We start from the raw sequence: 22,293 nt of genomic DNA, 5'->3' as shown, positions 1-22,293 counted from the left end.
AAATAAGAATTATCTTCCTATCATTCAAAAAAAAAAATTAAGAATTATCTTCCTTATCTGTTTATCCCAATCACTTTCTATGTATGAGGCCTAGTTTACCTAAGGAACCACAGTGAAGTTCAGCTTCAAGGAGACACCATGCAGGGTAGCCCATCTCACAACCAATTTCTTCCCAAAAGATGATTACCTTCTACTTCCAACGGAGGTGTTGCAACCAAGGTTTTAAAGTTCGGTTTCGGTACCTATTTCGGATCCCACCAAAATCCGAAAATTCGGTCCGAAATTTGGTATTAAGCTTTGAAATTTGGGACTGAAATTTCAGACCGAAATTTTGTAACATTTATTTTATTTTATTTTTTAAAAAATAGCCATTTTCTCGGTATTTCGAACCAAATTTCGGTTTCGGTCGAAATTTAAAACCATGGTTGCAACCACATGTTCCAAAAATATCTCGTTTTTATCTAGGGATCAAATTTTCAGTAGCTGTCAACGTTTTAGAGGTTTTTTCCAAGGTTTTCTAGGCAGCAACTAGTCTCAATTTCCTAATTTGATTTTAGATGTCTAAACTTAAAGGAGGTTAGTTCATGAATTGATTTCAGAAGTGATAGAAAGTTTTTTCCTTTTTTGAACGACTTGCCATTATAACGGAAAATCAAGTACGAGAACAAATGCCCGATCGAGATGATCAGGCCATTAACAAAACAGTAAAGACACTACTTCATGATAATCAACTAAAACTGAGACAGCAATAACTAAAACCTGCCAAGACCTTCCCTACTCAGTTCTTTGTCACTAATACTCAAGTTACAAAAAGACACTCCGGCGCAGCAAAGACCATGCGCGCAAGAGCATGGTGCGGAGCGGCATAGGCGCAGCTATGCAGAGCTTGCTTGAGGGTGAGCATTGGCAAGAACCGACACCATTGCCAACCTATCAGCCTCCGGAATGGCTTCTCTTCGCACATGAAAAAAGTGCCATGAGATGGCCCTCTAATCTATATAAAACCTCTTCAAATACATTCATTATTTTCCAATGGATGTCCTCCCTTCACTGCTCCATCTAATAGCATTTAGTAATCATCTTATAAGTGAGATTACTCACTCAGAAATGTACAAGGTCAAACTCCTTGCTAAGAGCCATAGCTTCCGCTCTCGTAGAATTCCTCTCTCCCACCAGGCCAGCAAAGGTGAGTCTCACCTCACTGTTTTCATCACTAATAATCCCTCCTATGCCGACTTTCCATGGATTTCCCCAACTTGACCCATCAAAATTCATCCTAATACCCCCTAGCAGATGAGGTTTCCACCTACGAAATATCTTAAATTTGGGAACAGAAGTACGAAGGAATGAGTTCCACATTCTCCTGATCAGTGAAGTTTGCACACCTTTAAAACATTTCATCATCAAAGTCCATTCGACTGATCTGCGTATCAACTTCTTCAACGTCGCTGTGCTTGTGATCTTTCTTCTGAAAGTCCTCTTGTTCTTTTCCTTCCAAATTGTTCATAGTGTAGCTGGAAGACAGGGGCACCACGGCATTTTTCCTCTCGTCAACCAGACTGGTACCACCCAGACTGAGATAAATGAATCAAACAATTTTGGCTTGACCCGTTGAGAACAAAAAAGAACACATTAGGCCCACTTAGCTATCCTGCTCGAGTCAAGCTTGGGTCTGAAATTTTTGCCTTGTGCCAGGCCTAGACTGAGGATTTCTACTCTAATATATACCCAATGTTGCAAAATGAGGATACGGATTAAAATGCAGCCAAAGCAAATCCGAATCGACTCGGCACAATGTGATCGAATACTTGCTTGACACGGTCATAACTCATAACTAAGGAGAGTCAAATGAGTTTTGATCGATTTTGTAGGGCAATATGCAGACTCGGACCAGAATGTCGACTCAAGGTTTTTTTTTCCCAGGGGCGGGCGGGCGCAATGACGCTGGAGAGTTTTGAAACAATGCATGTACCCGTCCCATTGACAGTCCCAACTTTGAAACATCTTGGGTATCAAACACTAAAAATATTTGTGAGTTGCAGCCACGAGGGCAAGCGCTTTGAGAGAGGAAAAAGCGCCATGACAATCAATCTATTGACGACTAAGTTAGACCCAAATGGGTGAACTGCTTTTGGCTCAGATAATTAAAATTAATAACACATAATTTAATGTATAAACATACTAAAATTGATTGTTGACATGAAGGAAATTTTCATACTGTGTTTCCCGAAGTGTATAGTTTACATCATCCCAGCATTTCTTGACCAGCTGAATCTTTTGCTAACTGTTTCACACAGAATCCCTATGATTTCTTGGATGTTATCAACTTCTGCAAAATTAGAAGAAATATTTTTACCCACTTGAATATGATTACATAGATCATTAAAACGAATGACAACTTCATTTGAGAGCTTACAATATGATTCTATAAAAATCTAAGGGTCTCTTAAGATTCTATGAATTTCCAAGTGCTAAAATCAACCTGCACAACAGATTTCTTTGCAAGAGAAGTATCACAAATACACCCCTACTATTGAAACACTAACTACAATATTCTTTGTGATATTCTATAGCACCCTGTGTTAGCCATGGAAAACAAACATATGGAGCAGAAGAATATGAAGGGATACCTGGTAATCGTTTAATCCATTTTCAGCAATCTCCTCTCTGCTGCAAATTCCTCAAGGTAAATTTCTGCTTCGCTACCTCGGGCATTTTTTTTGTCCTGGGTCAACCCATAAAATAAGCTTTTTCGAGTCCTATGGACTCCATCAAGAACCAAATTGGAGGATGGTATCACATCCTTTTTATCTTATGGATGAAAACTAACTCCATTAAGTATGCCCTTTGTACCATTCCAATTAATTTTTCCCATGTCTCCAAGCTTCTAGTATATGTTATCTCAGTTGGATTAACTGTTTCAAACTTTCATTTTTTGCTTCATCGGATGTGAGGAAGAGTCAGAGCTTCATATTTTCTTTGAATGTTGAATTGATATGGGGTTCTGAAAGCCTGATTTGGGATCCCTCGGCTTGCAGCGTCTACTATGCAAGATCTTTTCAAGATCTGGTTCACTCATTGCAAATTCAAAGCCCAAGGTAACACTCTTTATTGGCTAGCTGTGGGATACCAGAAATGAAGCAAAGTGTCATGGCTTAAAGATGTCCAGATTCAAAATAATCAAGAAGATGAAAGGTTGGTGGATCCCCTTGATCAGTTCCAAGCATGATACTGTTCTAAAGGCTACAAATTCTGTTCTTTTATTATAAAAAGCTGGGCATTCAGATCCCTCTGAACCAGCCAATAATCATCCCCGTTATTTGGACCCCTTTGCCTATCGGTTGGACCAAACTGATTGTGGGTGGAGCCTGGTGTGGCGGCCTTTGTAGGGACTCTTCTGCTTGTTTCCTTGGTGAATTTTTTTAAAGAGCTTGATGCTATTTCCATTACTATTCCTGAGATTCTTGATGTCCTTCTTGGATGATTATGCTTCAGGCTTCAACCAATTCATATTTGAGTAGCATCTTCTCCTCTTACACTGGTTTTTCGGTCTTTGTTTGTGTAGAAAACGAGAAATACCTTCTCAACAAGGATCGATCATGATGTGAAGCAAAAAACGACAAGAAACGATGCAAAGGACACACTCACAGAATCACACAAGATTCACATGGTTTGTTAGTGTGCTTATGTCCATGGGAGAAGATTTTTCACTATTTCAGTCACAGGTTACAAACTCTCTTCTTCTTGGCCAAGAAAACCTAACTACTCGTATTGTTTATTTCTTTCCTCTTGATTCATTGCTTATTTAGTAAAAAATTTACAAGCATAAATTATTAACACATTAAAAATCTCACTAAGCATATTCCATTGCAAGTTCTAAAAGCCTAGTTTACTCTCTTCCAGAATATTAATGTTGGAGTGAATGCAAACTGGTTCAAATCTAGTACACCTTCACAATAATTTCGGTGTATTTCATTTCCACCAATACAACAATTCCACTACCCATAAAGCAATTACGAAGCAGGCTAAAAAATAGTAAAAGAAACATAGTCCACATAAGCTTAAGAAACATAGTCCATATAAGCTTTTAATATTAGAACTAACCAGATGATTGAGAATCGACATGAATGAACTAATGAAGCTCATATTAAGGATATTAGTAGTTCTTATTGAGCCTAAAAAAGAACAATTGGGAATCACCCTTTCTCCACCATGACATTATTTCTTTCACATTCAATAAGATTTAAACTCTTGCAAAAATATTTAAATAGAAATGTGAATGATTTTTCCAATGCCTCCCATAAGAAGTCAAATTTATCTCAGCTGTTCATCTGGGATTTTGAATAGTCCAAAACATCTCCAACTAGTAGCTTACAAATGTATAATCAGAATAAATCTAGTGTCAGTCAACACTCATCGAGCATTAGTCCCCCAATCCAATGCTTAGCATCATCTGATCAAAGTAATTATCAGCATACTTTATTTCTACCAATACAACAACACACATTACAATACATGTAAAGCAATCAAGACAAACCCATAGAAGAAAAAATATAAAACATACAAGCTTATGATATAATATACCATAATCTTTTGGAGTTTCATTCTCTAGACTAGGCTCAACAGCTTCATCACCCCATTGTTTTGAGGGATTTTCATATGAGACGTAGTAGTCCCATTTTCCTGAGGATTCTCCAAGTAATCCTATACCTAATAGTATGGTTTTGAATGCCCAATAGAATTGTGAATCCCACGAGAGAAAGCCCTGAGCATTAATTAAAGAATGTAAGTAGTCAATAATGAGCCTGTGAAAGAAAACTTGAGCATAACACATTTTTCCCACCTTGAAAATCTTTCATGTTGATTAAAATTTAAACTTCTGCAAAAACATTTAAAAAAATGAGAATGACTTTTGTAATGCCGTCCATATGAAGTTAGATTTATCTTTATTATTCATTTGGTGGGTCAACAATAGATTTTGCATACCCCAAAACCTCTCCAACTGTTAGCCTACAAATGGATAGAATAAAATAGAGGATGTCAAAACTATAATCTGACCAAAGTGATTCTTGGGCTTTGGCTATTCAAAGTTTGGTTATTAGAGAACATTATAGTCTATTTCAATGATCTAGATGGACTTGATTACACGCCACTATTGTCCACATGGCTTTTTGGTGGGAGGATTCAGGTTGTCCATACAGCGGACACTATTAAAGAAGGGTCGTGGTCTGAGAATCACACCAATTGGCAATTGTAATATTCTTAACTGCTAAAAGGTGGATTCTCAACCATTTTTTGTGTTTTATCCGTCTGCTGAAGGCAACTACTAGAAATCTGTGACCAATTATAGGATCTAATGAGTAAATCAAAGCTTGAAAACAAAAACATGTCTTATGATCACTAGTTTGTAGAAATTTTATTTTCTTTGAATTTATTTTTCCTTTGTATCTTTTTTTGCTAATCAATACTTGGAAAATGTTTTGAGGATGCCCAGGGAGGGAGGAATCCTCAGGATTGCCACTGCTCGCGCGCCGTCCAAGTGGTCCAGAACATTTGCATGGTCTGGCCTACATGCAGGGAGTGGCAATCCTGGGGCCTTCGCCCTCCACGACGTAATGCTAGCACTCCTTTTATTACTTCTTTCGCCTAGGCAAAATTTCAACATTCCACAAGGTTATGGCTTCCACTTTTTTATTAAAAAAAAAAAGAATAGAAAGAGAGTGAAGTTAATTGAAGTTCAACAACAGAAAAGCAATCTACAGTTTTAAAGGGGAGAAAAATTATAGAAGGGAGGGGAGGTTTGGTGAAAGAAAGTAGAGCACACAAATTAGGGGCAGAGTGATGTTTATTTTTTCTTTAAAGGGAGATGATAAATCCGCACCCTCTGTTGGATTATTCGCACCCTTTGAATGTGATTTGACATCAAAAAGTGTGAAAGCCTATTTACGTTGCCCTCCGTTTTGACGTTTTTTACGTCAAATCACGTTAAAGGGTGCAAATAATCCTACAGGGAGTGCAAATTTATCATCTCCCTTCTTTAAATCATGAAAATTTCAATGATGATGACAATAATGCAATGGCTTATGAACTGGGGTCGCACCTGTGCTTGGTTCGGATATATGATGTATTTTCTCGAACGTCAATGAACCCGATGGTCATTGTCAATCCCTCATATATACGTCCGGGATGTGTTGTATCATGGACCAATCTTGACCGCGCTCCTTTTGGCACTGTTCATTTAGCTTAGGACATCCTAAAATCTGCAAGCATTGAAGCGAGGTGGGGAGGCCATCTTCGGGCAAGGACACAATTTCAGGACAATCTGTGATACACATAAGTTGGAGGGACATGAGCTTTTGCATCCCCTTGGGTAGGGACTTGAAATTTTGGCATCTAGAGATGGTGAGATATCCAAGTGTCGTTGGCAGCTCATAGTCATTACTGTCATCAACAGGGAACAAGCAATGGAGTTGAGGACAGTCTTGGATATGCAAATTTGTGAGATAGGTAAGCTTTTGCATCCCCTTGGGCAAGAACTTGAGATTAAGACAAGAAAAGATTTCAAGCTTTTCAATTGTGGTGGGTAGTGATGACTCTGATGAAAAAAATGGGAGTTGAGTAACAATGGGTAAGTATTTGAGGGAGGTGAGGTTTTCCAGCCGAGTGGGCATGGATTTGAGATTAGGACACTTGTTTATTTCTAAAGATGTAAGTGTGATGGGAAAACCACCCTCGCAATCTGCTAATGACTCTAGTTTGGCACAATTTTCGATAACCAAATGTTGGAGAGAGGGTAGTTCTTGCAACCCCGCCTCCTTGGGCCAACACTCCAACTCATCACAATCTTTTATCTCCAACTCCTCAAGAGCAGTTAGTGGTTGTAGGAACCCATGGGGTAGTGATCTTAGGCTTTGAAAGTCCTTGATAGTCAATGAGGAAAGAGAGGTGAGGTAAGGGACCGAGCTCAATAGCTCCTCATCACAACTATCGAGCACTAGATGACAAACAGACGAGAGCCTTGGAAGAGTATACAATTCCTCACAACCTTTTATCTCCAACTTTGTTAGGACAGGAAGGAGGTCGGGCAACTCTTGCAGCTCATGGCATCTGTTTAAGTAGAGCTCACGAAGGGAGGGTAGTTGTTCATCAGGAGGCAAGATGTATTCACATTTACTACACGTGATGAGGCTAAGGCGTGTTAGATTGGAGAGATGTCCCATCCAACTTGGAAAACTGACACCATAATAGTAATCTATAACAAGCTTTTTGAGGTTGGGATGGGGTTGGAGTCCTTCCAATATTGTCTCATCATCTATTCCTCTACCCCCTGAACGATGATCCCAACCCCATTGCAAGTCCAACTCATCGAGGTGTCTTTTATCTATCAAATTGGCTTCCATTGCCTCCTCTATGAGTTCTAAATTCTCGAGTCGTGATATGTGAATTCCTCCTCTAAGGTTCCTCATGTTCTTCAACTCTTCTATCCGATATCCATCCTCTTGGCGCACCACGAATTCGGGCAATTTTTGGAGAGAAGTCAATTTTCCAATTCCAGGTAAAGAAATCCATAACGGCGAATTCCAATCCAAAGCAAGATGTCGTAGGTTGATCAGATTTATTATGCCTTTGGGTAATTGACGAAGCTCCCTACAATTTTCCAAATTTAGTGTTTGCAGATTGCATAGGCTGGTTACTGATTCAGGCAACATTTTGATGTTTGTACAAGAGAGGTCAAGGTAACGTAGATGTTTCAAATGGCCAATCAAATATGGAAGCTTCACGATTGCGCTATTGCTCAAATCCAAAGCACGCAAGCATCTCAACTCCAAGAATATATCATTGGGGATCTCCCAGTAAGTGGAAGATCTAAGGATCACTAGAAACGTGCGTAGACTCTTACATTTGTACAAAGCTTCCAAAGGTATTGGATCCTCGTTGTAGCAACTTAATGATGAATGGCGAGCTATTTTGGGGATGGTGTGTAACATACCACCTTCAATTCGAAGACATTCATCACCTGAGATAGATTCTGCTAGATCATGCATGAGATCATGCATATAGTATATTGAATTGCCCAAGTTATTATGATGAGAATGCTGAAAGAAAGACTTAAGCAATAAATCATTGAATAACTCCCCACCTATGTCTTCTAGGAGTGTGCTTCCCTTGGGTCGAATAAAGCCTGCTGCCATCCATAACTGGACCAACTTATCCTTTGTAAAATCATGATCTTTAGGAAATATGGAACAATAGGCAAAACATTGCTTCTGATCTGCAGGTAAGTGATGATAGCTCAATCTTAACGCAGGTAAAATTTCATTTTCGTCGTCCTTCCATATTTCACTTGTCAAGATGCTTTCCCACTGACTAACACTTCTTTTACAGGACAAGAGGCCTCCAAGTGTCTTTACTGCCAGAGGCAAGCCTTGGCACTTCTGCACGATTTGCCTGCCGATTCTCTCCAATTCCGGATGCACATTTGAACTTCCCATTACAAATGCACGCCGGGTAAGCAATTCCCAACAATCATCATCTGGTAAACCCGCCAAATGGTGGGCAGGAATTGTGCCCATGACCATTGCGACTTTCGTACTCCGTGTAGTTACAATAATTCTGCTTCCCTCTGCAACAACCCCAAATGGGATTCTTATCCTATCCCACTGATTGGGATTTTCATCCCAAACATCATCTAAAACAAGTAAAACTCTTTGATCCTTCAATATCCCTCTTAGCCGACGTTGCATTGCATCCATGTTTGATAGATCACACCTACATCCAGTAGCAGATTCAATAATTGCATTTGTTATTCTCAATACATCAAAATCATCAGACACACAACCCCATGCTCTTAACCCAAAATGATTCTCAACCCTCTCATCATTATACACAAACTGAGCAAGTGTTGTCTTCCCAAGCCCACCCATGCCAACTATAGGAACAACAGAAACACACTTCCCATCAAATTCATCTGATACCAATAATCTTACTATCTCCTCTTTGTCAAATTCTCTACCAATAACATCATAATCATCTATCAAAGAACTAGTCTGCGGTCGATCCTCGACCCGAATACTACAACGCTTCCCTCCATCTCTATTTTCTAAAAACAGATCGCGTCTTTCTTTTGCAATCTCATCAAATCTCCCTCTAATCTCACTTATCTTAGAAGCTATTTCATGTCCATATAAAATTGGGTTTTTAGAACTGAAGAAAGAGGAGAAAGAATCCCATACCTCCTCCTGATTTGTACTGGCTAGTAGAGCTTCAGTGGCAACCTCATCTAGTATATCATCAGCATCATAAGCCACATCTTTAAGTTTTGCAAGCCATTTTCGGATTGCCTTTGAGCTAATTTGTTTTTCCTCAGCATCTTCAACAACGTCTTGAATGATTGCCAATGTGTTCTCTAACTTTTCGAGGTCCCCATCAATAGCTAATAATGATTTGATTTCTTGTATGGCCGGTTCCATTAATTTGTTATATACTCCTGATAGAAGAGGAGATAGAAATATCTGTGCTATTTGTGCCATACCCTTCTTCTAATTTTTCTTAACAATAGAGGTGTATGCTTATGCTGCAGGTAAGAGAAAATACAAAGAGTTTCGTCCTCCTTTTTCTCCTTCTTGGCTTTCTTTGAGAAGTTAGTAATTGCAATTTGCAAGTCAACACTCCGCATGGAAAATCAAAATGTATGGCTTCTCTCTAGTTCTGGAACCGGATCCATTCACATGACAGCGCACGAGAAAGTAGAAATCCTTATACTATATATATAAATGTTGACTTTTCATGTGAAAAGAAGTCTTTTTGTAATTCAAACTTACAATTACAATGGGGTGTTTCTAGTAATTTTATGTATGTTTTTGGGCTTCCCTCCAAAAAGAATAAAGTCATGAGAAAACTTTAGTCCTAGATGAGAAGTGTGAGAGGATGAGAGTGGCCATATATATACTTTCACTCTCTTAACCTTGTAAATGAGCAAGAGGTTATGGGGATCCTACGCGCACGGATCGCCCACTTGGGTCCGGTGGGCTTTTGATCTTACCACACACGCGCACGGTCCGGCCGCGCGCGTGGATCTAAGGCTTTTCTTTTCTATTATTTATTTTTCCTTTTAACGGTCAAGAATTTATTTATTTTGTTTTAATTCTTTTTTTACCGTTTGAGATTCCTTAATCGTGGTCTAGTGACCGTTTAGAAAACGTCTCTCACGCACTAAAAGAGTGCGACGTTTCATCTAACGGATCGATTTCCTTTCTATATAAATCGACTTTAGAGAAAACAGAAGATAATCCTTGACGGATTCTTCTTCTGCTCTTTCTCTTCTCTGGCTTTCTCTCTGGTTTTCTGCTCAAGGCTTTTGGCAAATATAAGCAAATTCTTAGGCATCCGGGCTGCGTGAGTGCACACCCCTGGAGCGAGAGTTGTTGTATCCTGGAGGCATAAGCCGAGACGCCCATCTGCACCGTTGATTCGTCATAGTGGGGGCGAGATTTGCCTTAAGGACAGCGAAGATTCTTCGTGCCTCAACTCGATAAGTGATCTAACGATTTCTTTTCCTTTACAGATTATTATTGCAGAAAATAGTATTAGTAATCTCTATCTTCAAGTTGTGAGATTAATTTCTTATAAGGTATTTTCGAATCCTAAATTACAGATTTGCACATAAATTTTCTAACAATAAAAACTGAAAAGGGTTTGGTTCGTTAAATTTTTGTTGGCATAAATTTGTTGATTAGAGATGAACAAGGATACTTGTTGATTTTTCTTCCACCCTTTAACGTAAATTCCCTTTGGGTCCTTATTTAGAATTGTCCGTTCGATTTCACATCACTTTCATATGCTGTGTAAAATTTCCCCTGTTAGTTACCATAAAAAAAACATAATGTCCCTTAGTTGAGCCTATTTTGGTCCTATTGCCATTTAATTTGCCTTACCTAATCTCATTGAGTTGGAATAGTAGCTACTAATTTCTATTTATGTGTTTTTTCCTTCATTAATATGGCTTTCAGGGTGAAGTGAAATATAGATGGACCTTTCCCGTCTTCGTAACCAGCTTCAATTACGGTCTTGATAATGTTGGACACTCTTGATTCAGTCGTGGCCTTTGTATTGATTGGACTCAGTTCTCACGAGTGATGAGTACAAAGGAAAACCTACAGGGGAGACAAATTGTGTATAGCATCAAGATTAAGCTTTGGTGGAATGAATCAATTTCTGCCCTGCGAGTAGGTGAGATGCAGATAACTGCTGCGATTCAGTCATGGCCTTTGGATTGGTTCGACTCAGCTCCAACAAGTGACAAGTTGGGTCGCAAGTAGGTGAGATACAGATAACAGCTGGTACTAAATGTTTCATCATGTGATTCTCATCTCCAATGTCTTTCAATCAATACTTGATGTTGCCCCTGAAGTGCCTTACATTGGATCTGACTATTGGCTGATTCATTGCTTTGCTTGGATTGTTTATACCTTATGCTACAAAAAAGTAGAAAAATATCTATGGGTTCTCACTATTTACGTCATAAATTTTGAATTAGTGACCATTTGTTTGCATTCAAGTTGCACCAATTTGGGGTCAAGTAACCAACTTCGAGTAGCCAGTTCTAATTTCCCATCGAAAGTGAGGAATATATGGTTCCAATTCGTTCCTTCTTCCATGAATGTTTTTACTTATTTAATAAAAAATATGGAGATTTTATATGGTGTAACCTCTTATAGTTCCTTATTTTTAACCGATCAAAAAAAAAGTTCCTTATTTTTTTAAAAAAGGTACTATACAGACCACATCATAGGATGATCCAAACCGTCCATGTGATGGAACACATCGTAAATCGATTGTGCCCCAAAAAAAAAAACATTTTCATAGGATGATCCTAGCTTTCTCATCTATACAAGTTCCCATAATATGCAGTTCCTCATAGATCGGATAGCTATGATACTTTTTGAAAAATAAGGGACTATAAAAAAAAATGGGTGATGATAAATTCTCACCCCACTGTAGGATAATTTGCACCAAGAATTTCCACTACTATTGAATTTTGTCTGAGGGCATTGGTTATTAGTTGTTTTGTGAGAATCTATTGTAAAGGTTGTTCAGTACATGATTTTCCACTTCAATATTGTTAGAAATCTCCAGTATTTTGTTGTTGTATAAATTTAATATAGCTAGATTTAATGATTCATTCCTTTTATACAGATTATGGTTTCTTCTATTTTCCGTCACCTTTCAAATCAAGAGCAGCTACTCATCAACAAAAAAAGAAAAACAGAAGGACAACTGTGAATTTACAATGAGATTTATTCCACTCTGAGCTGATTATGAGTAATTAGTATCGCAAATTACTTCCTCCGTGTTTGAGTCGCCATCTTTAAAGTCATTTCTACTGTACTTTTTTTCCCTGCATCAAAAATGCTTATTAAAAACAAAGAAGAAAAATCTCCAAAACAATCACATTCTCTGGAGACCCTTCTCTCCAGAGAGTGACTTTTTTTCTTTTTCTTTTTTAAAGACCATAAATGCTTCTTGTAGGTTTTTGAAGACAGATTGTAACTTATGCAATCCAGACAATCATTGCTGATGGAATGACATTGATGGCATTATATTATACATGAATACTTTACCAATGAATACTTGTATTGGTCTCCCCTATTTATATTTGGACACATTTCGGCCCAATTTACATGTTTATCTTAGCTTTCTTTGTGTGTTATACTCTTTATAAGTAAGCGAATGAGTTCTATAAGCCCGCCTTTTTTCTTTGGAGCATAAGTTGCATCCTTTGCTGTTAATCACCTGTCAGGTCAGGGGTGAAGAAATGACCTATTAAGAGAATTTTTGCCACAGAAACCCATCTATTGCCAATGTAGAATGTTCATCTATTGCATCAAAATATGTATAGGTTATATGCCCAAGAATTGCGATTGATGATTAGTAAAAAAAAACTAAAAAAATCCCATGATCAGTCATGAAATGTTATATCTGATGCTTGGAGACTTTTTTTTTTAAAGTCATGTTTGGAGACTTGAACCTAGCAGAAAAGAGCAACTTCCAAACTGATTAGGTTCAATTTTTTCTTTAATCAGAGCTCTGTTCCTTGACGATGTTATAGTTTAAATTTTGCTTAATCTGTTTGCCCTGGAAGATTTTTTTTAAAATCAGAGTTCTATTCCTTGACGATGTTATAGTTTAAATTTTGCTTAAATCGGTTTGCCCTGGCCTTCCTTAAGTACTATGCTGCAGAGAATGTTTTTATTCATATCAGATTGTCATTAACTTGAGAATGAGTGAATTAATGTTAATAGTAATGCCTTTTGGCTATGTAGGTTAATGAAGTTGTCCTTACAAAATTGTAGTATTGGTATTCAGTTTCTTTTCCCTTCTTCTTGATATTCTTGCTAGATGGGGCGAGCTTCTTCACGTGACCTAATGAAATTGAAGCTTTTTGTAAATATCTCTCTGCTATAATGTTATTAGCATTTTTGCTCTCTGGCTTTGCATCAAATTTGAAGGATTGTTCATCAGTTGCCGAGTATCTGCATTTTGTGTCATTATGAAATTGCAGCCTGTTCTAAATGTCTCTGCTATAATGCTATTAGCATTTCCACCCTCTTCACCATAAGAGCATATTCAAATTTACAATGTCATGTTTTGGGTCTTTTCAATTTACAGTTTCATGTTTTAGTGTGACATATTTTATAATTTTCTTATCAAACATGTTCAACAATGCAAGCCCTCCCGAGTATTCTAAGTGTACAGCCATATTCTTGGTTGGGTCTTAACCTTAGGAGATGCACAAGAGTAAAATTTGTGAGGTACACAAGAGTAAACTTTGTGTACACCCTTAAGTTTGTATTGTTGAAAGATTTAAAGTTGGGTTAGGTCTCTTAGGTAGAAGTGAGGTAATGCAATTGCCTGCCACTTTAGGCAATCTAAAGTTGTTTCTTTGTTCCCTTGTAATTATTATATGCTCGCCGGTTGTTTATGATTTGTGATGCTTTTGTTTGTGGCTGTACGGAGGGATGTATCTCCTGGTTCTTCTTCTCTTTTTAAGCTTTGAATGCTTGTAAAGTTGTTTTGATTTAAGAGATTGGAATAAATATTTCTTACTAATCAAATTTACTCCTTAATCCAGGATTGCTACATTCACATTTTCTCTCTAGTTCTTGGTCTTTTTCACCGAAATTTTTGACAAGTGACACCTTCGCTGACATTTTGTACAGGTAACATAATGAAGCCCGCCTCAAATTTATGTATCATTTGATTCCATTTCATAAATTCCATTTTAGATCTTTGTGCTCAAATGAGCAGTGGCTGAAAATAAATAGAGTTGTTATGAAAACAAGCTAACTGTGTGTTTTGTTTTTGTACTATACTTTGTCAGGTCAGGTCTCATATGCATTATATTATGTCTTGATCAAAATATTCTGAAATATTTCACCCAAGCTGCTGACTTATGAGGAATTTCTTACAAAAGCTTGATGTTAAATGACTGAATTTATTCTTAGAATTTATTGAATATGTCATGTGTAAATCATGGGATCCTCCAAATTTTCTGGATGAATTTGCCTACTATTCGAATGTCAAAATGTTATATCCTTTTTCCTATCTAAATATAACCTAACGATACTCACTTTGATGTTTAATTAGTTTGCAACATCCGAAATTTTTTGCTCCACATCCGCTTATCCGTCAAGTAATCATCTTTTTAAGTTTTTAAGTTCATGGAGATGAACCACGCACGTGCATTTTTACTAGAATATGTACATATGGAAAATGTTAGGGACATGATCTTTTCGCCCCCAATGTAGGATAATACACCCCACTTGTAATCATCTCCCGTTTAGTGGCAGATTGAAAACTTGGTAGGGCTACAAGTGGGCCCTTCGTTTCCTTGTGCAAGTCATACGGTAATTGGGCTTCAACTTTATCAAGGCCTTTTTAAAAGTGACGGATGGGCAGTGGGTATGCCAGTCACAATCCAAGCCCAGTTTAGGTGGGAATTGTGGGCCTCACTTTTTAGCACATTTTGTCTTATTTATTTATTTCATTTAAGTATAAGAACACTAATCCTAATAAGTTAATTTTCCTTTGGAAAACTTCCTAGAGGTGTTTTGATCGAAACAAGACAATAGATTGAAAAGTTTCATATAAGTTTAAAAATTTATTTGGCCAAAGATCCCCTGGACAATGCGCCCCCCTTTTGACGTGAATTGTGGGCAGACTTGAACGCTTTTTGACATCAAATGACGTTAAAAGTGGGGCACGTTATCCTACAGTCAGGGAGAAAAAATCATCTCCCTTTTATTTTTCCCAAAGGGTCTGTTTGGTTGCGCCAATTTAGCGGTAATGGAAACGAAAAGCGTGCCATATCTGCGGAAAGGCGGAAAAATCGTGCATTTTGTTGTCCGGATTCGGAAAACTTATGTCCCACGTGTTAGAGGTAATTAGGTCAAGCAAGAGGTTGCTTGAAGCATTACAGCGAAGGTATCTAGTTTGGAATATCAAGTTTGTTGCCTCCAGCCCCTATATATAGAGATACACTAGGGTTTTAATAGGTTAATGGGCTCTAGCCCAAGTAGGCCCACTACACCGGTCTATTATCTTATTGGACTTATATTAGAACATAATAGGGTTATATTATATACCCAACACCACGTGGAATCTGCAGAATATGACGTGTCAAGTCACTTTCTGCATTCCAAAATCCGCTCGAAACTATCGGATTTTACCATAATTCCTCGGATTCTTCATTTTAACGAGGAGGGGAAAAGGCAACCAAGTATCCAGACCCCATTTCTTCCAAGCAAACCCCATCTTTTCTTCCTCCATTTCCTCTTCCATCGTCTCCTGCGAGACCCCCATCTCCGGCGAGATTGCCTCCATCTTCGACGAGAAGAATCCGGCGAGATAGGCTCCAAAGAAGAGGGTTTCTGTTATGTGCCTAATCGGCCGTAAAGAATAAACAAGAGGAAAGATAGAAAAGAGGGGAAGAGAGGTTGATTCGAAGCAACCGGACTTCCTAATGGCTCAAATTGAGAGGAACCATGGCTCTCCTACAAAGTTTCCTTTGCTGTAGTATTCTTTTCTTCTCCTTTCATTCAATTACAACTAAATAAATACAAGTAAAAGAGAATGCCACATCACAAGTCCATTTACCCACTTACAAGACACATCACCAATAACTAATCCCATAACTCTAAAACACATTGCCACTACATAATTGCCACAAATATTGATTTCCAAATAATGTCTTGCAAAACAAGGTTGACCTGGTAAACGGGTGGGCCAGGCTGGGTTTCACTCAACCCGTACAGGTCCGGGTGGTACGGGTCTGGTCACAAATGACCCAGAATCTTACGGGTCATGATTTTGGGAACCCGAGCCCCACTTGTATGGGCCGGGTGGACACGCGGATTACCTAGGTTTTTTTTTTTTTTGCTAATTTTATTCCCACACTATAATAGGATGATCCAAACTGTCCATGTGATGGGCCATACTAGTTGGTTCTCATCCTTCAGAGACTACGAGTGTAATAGGAGCATCCGTCGACAAAAGGATCACCCTAAGATGATCATCTCATGGCTATTGAGAACGAATCAAATCCGATAAATAGGTCTTCCCAAAAAACTCATTTCCACCCTTGCATATTATTATTTATGGAAACCTCTATAAATCGGAGGGCTAGGATCATCCTATGGAAATGATTTTTGAGGCACAACCTATTTACGTTGTGTTCCATCATGCGGACGGTTTAGATCATCCTATGATGTGGTCCATATAGTACTTTCTGAAAAATGCGGGACTATAAGGGCTTTCACCATATAAAATCTCGATCAACAGGGTTTCGATGGGACCCATATGGCCGGCTCAAATTTCAATGGTTCACTAATTTAGTGACCTAGACCCATAAATTACAGGTGGGCCGGGTCACATTTCAACGGGTGACTAATTTAGTGACCCAGACCCGTACCACCATTGGCCAGAGAATTCAATCTTTCTCTATTATTCCCCGTTTATGAAATATCCAACAGATATCTCTTCTGAAAAAAAATCCGAGGATGAATTCCAAACCTCAGAATCTCACCTTCAAGCTCATCTTTCTCGAACCCACTTCATGATTCAATCTATCTTTTTATTTTCAATCATCTTCTCTAAGTTTTTTGCCTTTTATGATCTTTTTATGGTTTTGAGTTTCTTGAATTTACATGGTAGAAGATTAAATTGGGTAGTGTTCATGTACATTAATGGCTCTCGTAGTTACTTCTTGAGCTTCATCGCAGGGATTTCTGTTACTCTTTAGCTGACAAAGAATCCTTTGAACATAGTTAAAATGGGGAATTCGGTACATGATATTCAAAAGAATTTCATTCACAAAGCAAAACTAAAAGCTAGTTGCAAACCCAGAAATAAATTCATCAATTTTTTTCAACCTACTTCAATTTAACTGCGCATATTGAGTAAAATAAATTGATTGCATGAAGGTCAAAAGTTACAACAAATACTGGGTCAGGTAGGGAGACTGGCTTCCTGGTAGGAAAAAGAATCTGTATGATCGAGGGTGTGGAGGGCATTAAGCAGGGTGTCATATTCCTTAGATATAAAAATAACCCGTACATGGTGGGATTGGGAGGCAAAGTTAAATTTTGGGATGACCCTTGATGCTGCAATGTTCTGCTTGGGGAGTTCTACTAGTGTTTAAAAACGCGTCGAAAATGCGGTTTCGACGCATTTTCGACGCGGAACGCAGCTGAAGAAAATCCTTGTGGACTCGGCGCAGACGCGGTCAACGCGGCCAAGTCAGATTATCCGTAATTTTTATTAAAAAAAATATAAAATAGAAATAATATAAAAATAAGTATTAAAGTATCATTAGTAACTAAATCATTAGTGAAATGGATCATATTTTTCTATAAAAAATTTAAGGGAAATGATATCAGCGCCAAAGTGTTTTGATAAACATGCGCTCCACTTGTCTGTCGTGCGCATGTTTATCAAAACACTCTGGCGCAAATATCATTTTCCAAAATTAATACATTACATTTGATAGATATGCAGTTGTCAATGTATCAGATGATTAGGATCATCTTACGATAATGATTTTTTGGCACAACCTATTTACGTTGTGGCCGACCAAATGGACGGTTTGGATCATCCTATGGCATAAGCCATGAAAAAAATACACCATATAAAATTATAAACAGAGTTGCATCGAAAAGTGATGATCCAAAAGTTTTACACCATATAAAGTAATAAATATTGAAATGAATTGTTTAGCACAACCTACCGATGCTGTCTCCTATCAAATGGACGGCTTGGATGATCAAACCAAGTAAAATAGATATAATAAGGGATCATCCAACGGTTTGGATTATCCAACCTTAAAAGTTTAATTGCAGCTAACTTTTTCTTAGGAAAATGGTTTTTCAACTTTTGCATAGAAACGAGAAGAGGTGAATTCAATCCATTTTGAAACGAGAGACAGAATAAAGAAAATAAAGTGTCACCATCGGATGTAGAAGAGCAGTAAATGGGTCTCTGACTCTCTGTCAAAGCAATTTTGAACTTTTTCCCTTTTTTTAAACACTGGGTCTCATAGGCATAGTACTTCTTTGTGCTTATCACCATCAATCTGTGAGCATATTCTTAACATCACCAACCAATTTATGCAAGTGATCCACCATGCTTTTCACATCATTACCCGTCTCACAACTCAGGTGAATTCACTTAATCAAGAGAATGCCTCGGAAATTTTCCGCATACAACTTCAAATGGAGCACTCTCAGTTGACCCACTCTTTGAATTATTGAATGCAGACCCAGGTCATGGGAATTACAAATGCCATTGCCTTGCCTTGTCTCTCAGAAGATCGTCCAAACTGGAATTCGCTCTCGGTTTGTCTATCTATTAGAGGATGGTAAACTATATTAAGAGAAGTTCTCAATTGCTGAAAACAAATTTTGCTTGGAGAAACTTTATCGTGATCCAAAGGGATCGTCTTTGGCACAACATGCAATCGAACAACCTCTCTGAAATATGAATCTGCTACGTTTGTAGCATTAAGTGTTTTTTCACTTTTAATAGTGTGCCAACTTGGATATTCAATCAACAACATTGGAGATGCAATTTATATCTGGTTGAGTGAGCTGAGTCCACAAAAGACCCTATATAGCGTCCACTCACATCCCATGGGGAACTGAAAATGGTACAAAGTCCGGTGTTTTGACATTAAGCTTGGACACTTGGAGAACGTGCTACCTCTTTACATGGAGGACAAATATCTGATGTAATTATCAACAGGTCTCATTCTTTTCTAAAATTATCAACGAGGGACAAAAGAAGTTTTGTTAGTAACAAATGGACGAAAATGCCCTTTTCTTAAGCAACAAGTTTTCCTTTTCCATTTTCCCTCCTCTCTTCTTTCTCTCTTTTTTTTTTTTTTTTTACTTTTCCATTTTCAACTTATTTTTTTTACCCTACCAGTCATCTTCCTCATCGTTCAGCCACCATTGTCACTGGAAGTCTCGAAAACTTGAACGTGACTTCATTCCAACTATCTCTCTGTATCTAGGTTTTGTTTTTCATTTGTTTTAGGGTTTTGCATTTCTCCTTCTCCCTTCTAATGGCGGATGAGGAAGATAAATCGTAGGGTAAAAAGAAAAAAACGGTGAAAATGAACGAGTCAAAAAAAAAAAAAAAAACAGGAAGTAAAAACATGTTCATAAGGGACTTGATAAGCTCATTCGGAAATTGGTAACTCCATTTTTTATACTAGATAATCCCAATCTCAGAGACTTGAAAACCCCCTTCCAAAACTTCACTACCCTATGCCAATTTTCAAGGACTTGATAAGCCCGTTCGGAAATTGGTAACCCCATTTTTTATACTAGATAAGCCCAATCCCAAAGACTTGAAAACCCCTTTCAAAAACTCTAGCACCATCAGCCAATTTTTGTTGAATTGATAAGCCCATTCAGAAATTGGTAACCCCATTTTTTATGCTAGATAAACTCAATCCCAGAGACTTGAAAACCCCCTTCCAAAACTCTAGTACCCTCGACCAATTTTCAGGGACTTGATAAGCCCATTCGGAAATTGATAACCCCATTTTAATACTAGATAACCCCAATCCCAGAAACTTGAAAACCCCCTCCCAAAAGTCCAGTACCCTCAGCCAATTTTCAGTGACTTGATAAGCCCATTCGGAAATTGGTAACCCCATTTTTTGTACTAGATAACCCAAATCCCAGAGACTTAAAAACCCCCTTCCAAAACTCCAGTACCATCGGCCAATTTTCAGGGACATGATAAGCCCATTCAAAAATTGGTAACCCTACTTTTGAGAGTTGCTAACCCCCTTCTAGAAAGTTGATAAACATCTTCTGCTACAAACCCCCCTTGTGTATAACAACTCTTCTAATGGCATTACAATTCTGCTCATGATAGAAATAATAAAAGAAATGGATGTTGTATTCATCAAATGTGCTTCATGTATTACATCCCAATTCATGTAATACAAAAAAATTAAGTACACCAAAAAATGTGTAGCCATCCATTCATGTATTACATCAATTATTTTATTTTTTATTTTTATTTTTATTTTTTTTTTGGGGCGGGGGGGCGGGGGGGGTAATTCAATGGTGTGTGTAACTAGTGGTTTTCAAAAGGCTATTGAAATTTCGTGGATGATGAAAAACAGGTGAAGATGCCAACGAAAAATCTCCGGGGGTAACTGGAAAATAAGCCAAGGTGGAAATTATTATGATGTGTTATTAAGAAAAAGAGTGCTTTAGACGTGAAGGTGCTTAATTTTAGTTTCCAAGTTGGACTAGGAGGGAGAAAGAGACACTTGGGTCTAGAAGACCCAAGTATATAAAATACCGGTATACCTTATGCAAAGGAGAAGAAAAGGAAAGGTTTAAACTTAGAGAAGAGAGATGACCAGGGTTTTCTTTTAGACTAGAGGATTGCTTGGTTTTAATCTTTCGGGTTGTTAACATTAATCATGAAAGGATTGAGTTAAATGAATAGTAATAATATCTATGTAGTTTCTTATGCTGGTTTCTAATGGAGGAAGATGATTTCTCTCCCGGTTTGTTTTGCACCCATTTTACATCGAAAGAAATAGAGCATTATGGAATCATTTTTCTCTCTTTGAGCAGCAAGGGACAGATTATCCATAGACTAGTTACAAAATCTCCCCTTTTTAAGTGGAAAATTTACTTAGGACAGCCCCCTCTAGTTTAGACTGTAAACTACTCTTTTACACCAGAGGCTGTCCCAAGTAAAAAATAGGCCAATATTTCATTTCCCAACAAAACTTAACCCCATTTTTAAGTGAAAAAATGAGTGGAAAATTTCTTTACGCCTATTTTACGCCGAAAGAAACAACATAAATTGGAGCAATGCTAATGTCACTCATTTGAGTGAATGTATTTTATTTAAACCATTGATCTTGCAGGAAAGGAAAAGAAGGTATAAGATTTCGCAGATGATCTTAATCCATTGATCAAATTGTAGCTTTTAAGTGGTTTCTTGAAAAAAAAATGACCATTTGATAACCGCATGTCTCAATTGAGCGGACAAGATCTCGCAGTTTTTTTTTTTCTTTTTAAAGGTATAGGAATCGACGGCCATCCCTTATAGTCTCGTGGTGGCCCACAAGATCACACCGACATGCCACATGAACTATGAGCCCACAAACAGAAAATCTCATTCTCTCAAATGATTTTAGCAGCTCCCATCAGATATCTCAATTGACATTAGCAGCCCTCACAAGATCTCATTCATTCAAATGATATTAACTGCCCCAAAAAGTTACTCTCATTCTATCAAATGAAGAACAACCATAAGAACATCTCTTTCTCTCAAATAATATTATTATTTCCACCCCCATCTCAGCATTTCACCCCCTTTTGTTTCTCTTTTCCTTAAAATGACTTTAGTTTTAGGAAAAGCCAAATAAAAGGGCTGAAAATGCAGACATTTTTGGGAAAAGAATGGGAGTGGAAATGCTGAAAAAAGGTGGAAATATCATTGAACAAAAAATAAAGCAAAACTTGAGAGTCAATAACCATCTCTGGAGAAGAAAGTAAATGTGAAATGGAGCCCATGTGCACCACAGTTAGACTTTGAGGGTTATGCAGAGAAGAGAGAAATAGGGCCATGTGAAGGGTATCAGATACAAAGAATTATTTAAAAGATCTGCATTTCTTCAAATAGCAACAAAGAAGTACAATAAAAAAAGAAGAAATGACTCGTGGTATTTGACCCTCTCTCACATCTCTTCTCTCAGTA

The 22,293-nt window shown here is 37.8% G+C and overlaps 1 protein-coding gene and 1 long non-coding RNA gene across 4 annotated transcripts; one reads left to right on the top strand and one right to left on the bottom strand.

The window, feature by feature from the left end:
• Positions 1-744: 744 nt before the first annotated feature.
• LOC143875093 (putative disease resistance protein RGA3) lies at positions 745-9,723 on the bottom strand. Of its 3 annotated transcripts, none has more exons than XM_077376938.1 (3): positions 6,101-9,723; positions 2,631-4,765; positions 745-2,329 (listed from the first exon to the last, which is right to left on the bottom strand). In XM_077376938.1, exon 1 carries the CDS (start codon positions 9,528-9,530, stop codon positions 6,162-6,164), a length of 3,369 nt encoding a protein of 1,122 aa, XP_077233053.1. In that variant the 5' UTR covers positions 9,531-9,723; the 3' UTR covers positions 745-2,329; positions 2,631-4,765; positions 6,101-6,161. The 3 variants fall into 3 exon arrangements, with proteins under 3 accessions (XP_077233053.1, XP_077233055.1, XP_077233056.1); XM_077376940.1 differs by having other exon boundaries at positions 4,585-4,765; XM_077376941.1 differs by lacking the exon at positions 2,631-4,765.
• Positions 9,724-11,021: 1,298 nt separating this feature from the next.
• LOC143885392 (uncharacterized) lies at positions 11,022-14,616 on the top strand. The gene is made up of 3 exons (XR_013253264.1): positions 11,022-11,318; positions 14,132-14,219; positions 14,381-14,616. It is a non-coding gene; the product is annotated as an uncharacterized LOC143885392 (long non-coding RNA).
• Positions 14,617-22,293: the final 7,677 nt, after the last annotated feature.

Source organism: Tasmannia lanceolata, unplaced genomic scaffold (genome assembly GCF_043159265.1).
Source record: "Tasmannia lanceolata isolate RefF3 unplaced genomic scaffold, GAP_Taslan_0.1 ptg000002l, whole genome shotgun sequence".
Classification (NCBI taxonomy): Eukaryota; Viridiplantae; Streptophyta; class Magnoliopsida; order Canellales; family Winteraceae; genus Tasmannia; species Tasmannia lanceolata.
The sequence above is the reverse complement of the archived record's forward strand: the minus strand, read 5'-3'. Positions and strand labels throughout refer to the sequence as shown.

What these genes read in the sequence shown, in the direction of transcription:
- LOC143875093 (XM_077376938.1), bottom strand. Translation starts at nt 9,530, where the DNA reads ATGGCACAAATAGCACAGATATTTCTATCTCCTCTTCTATCAGGAGTA.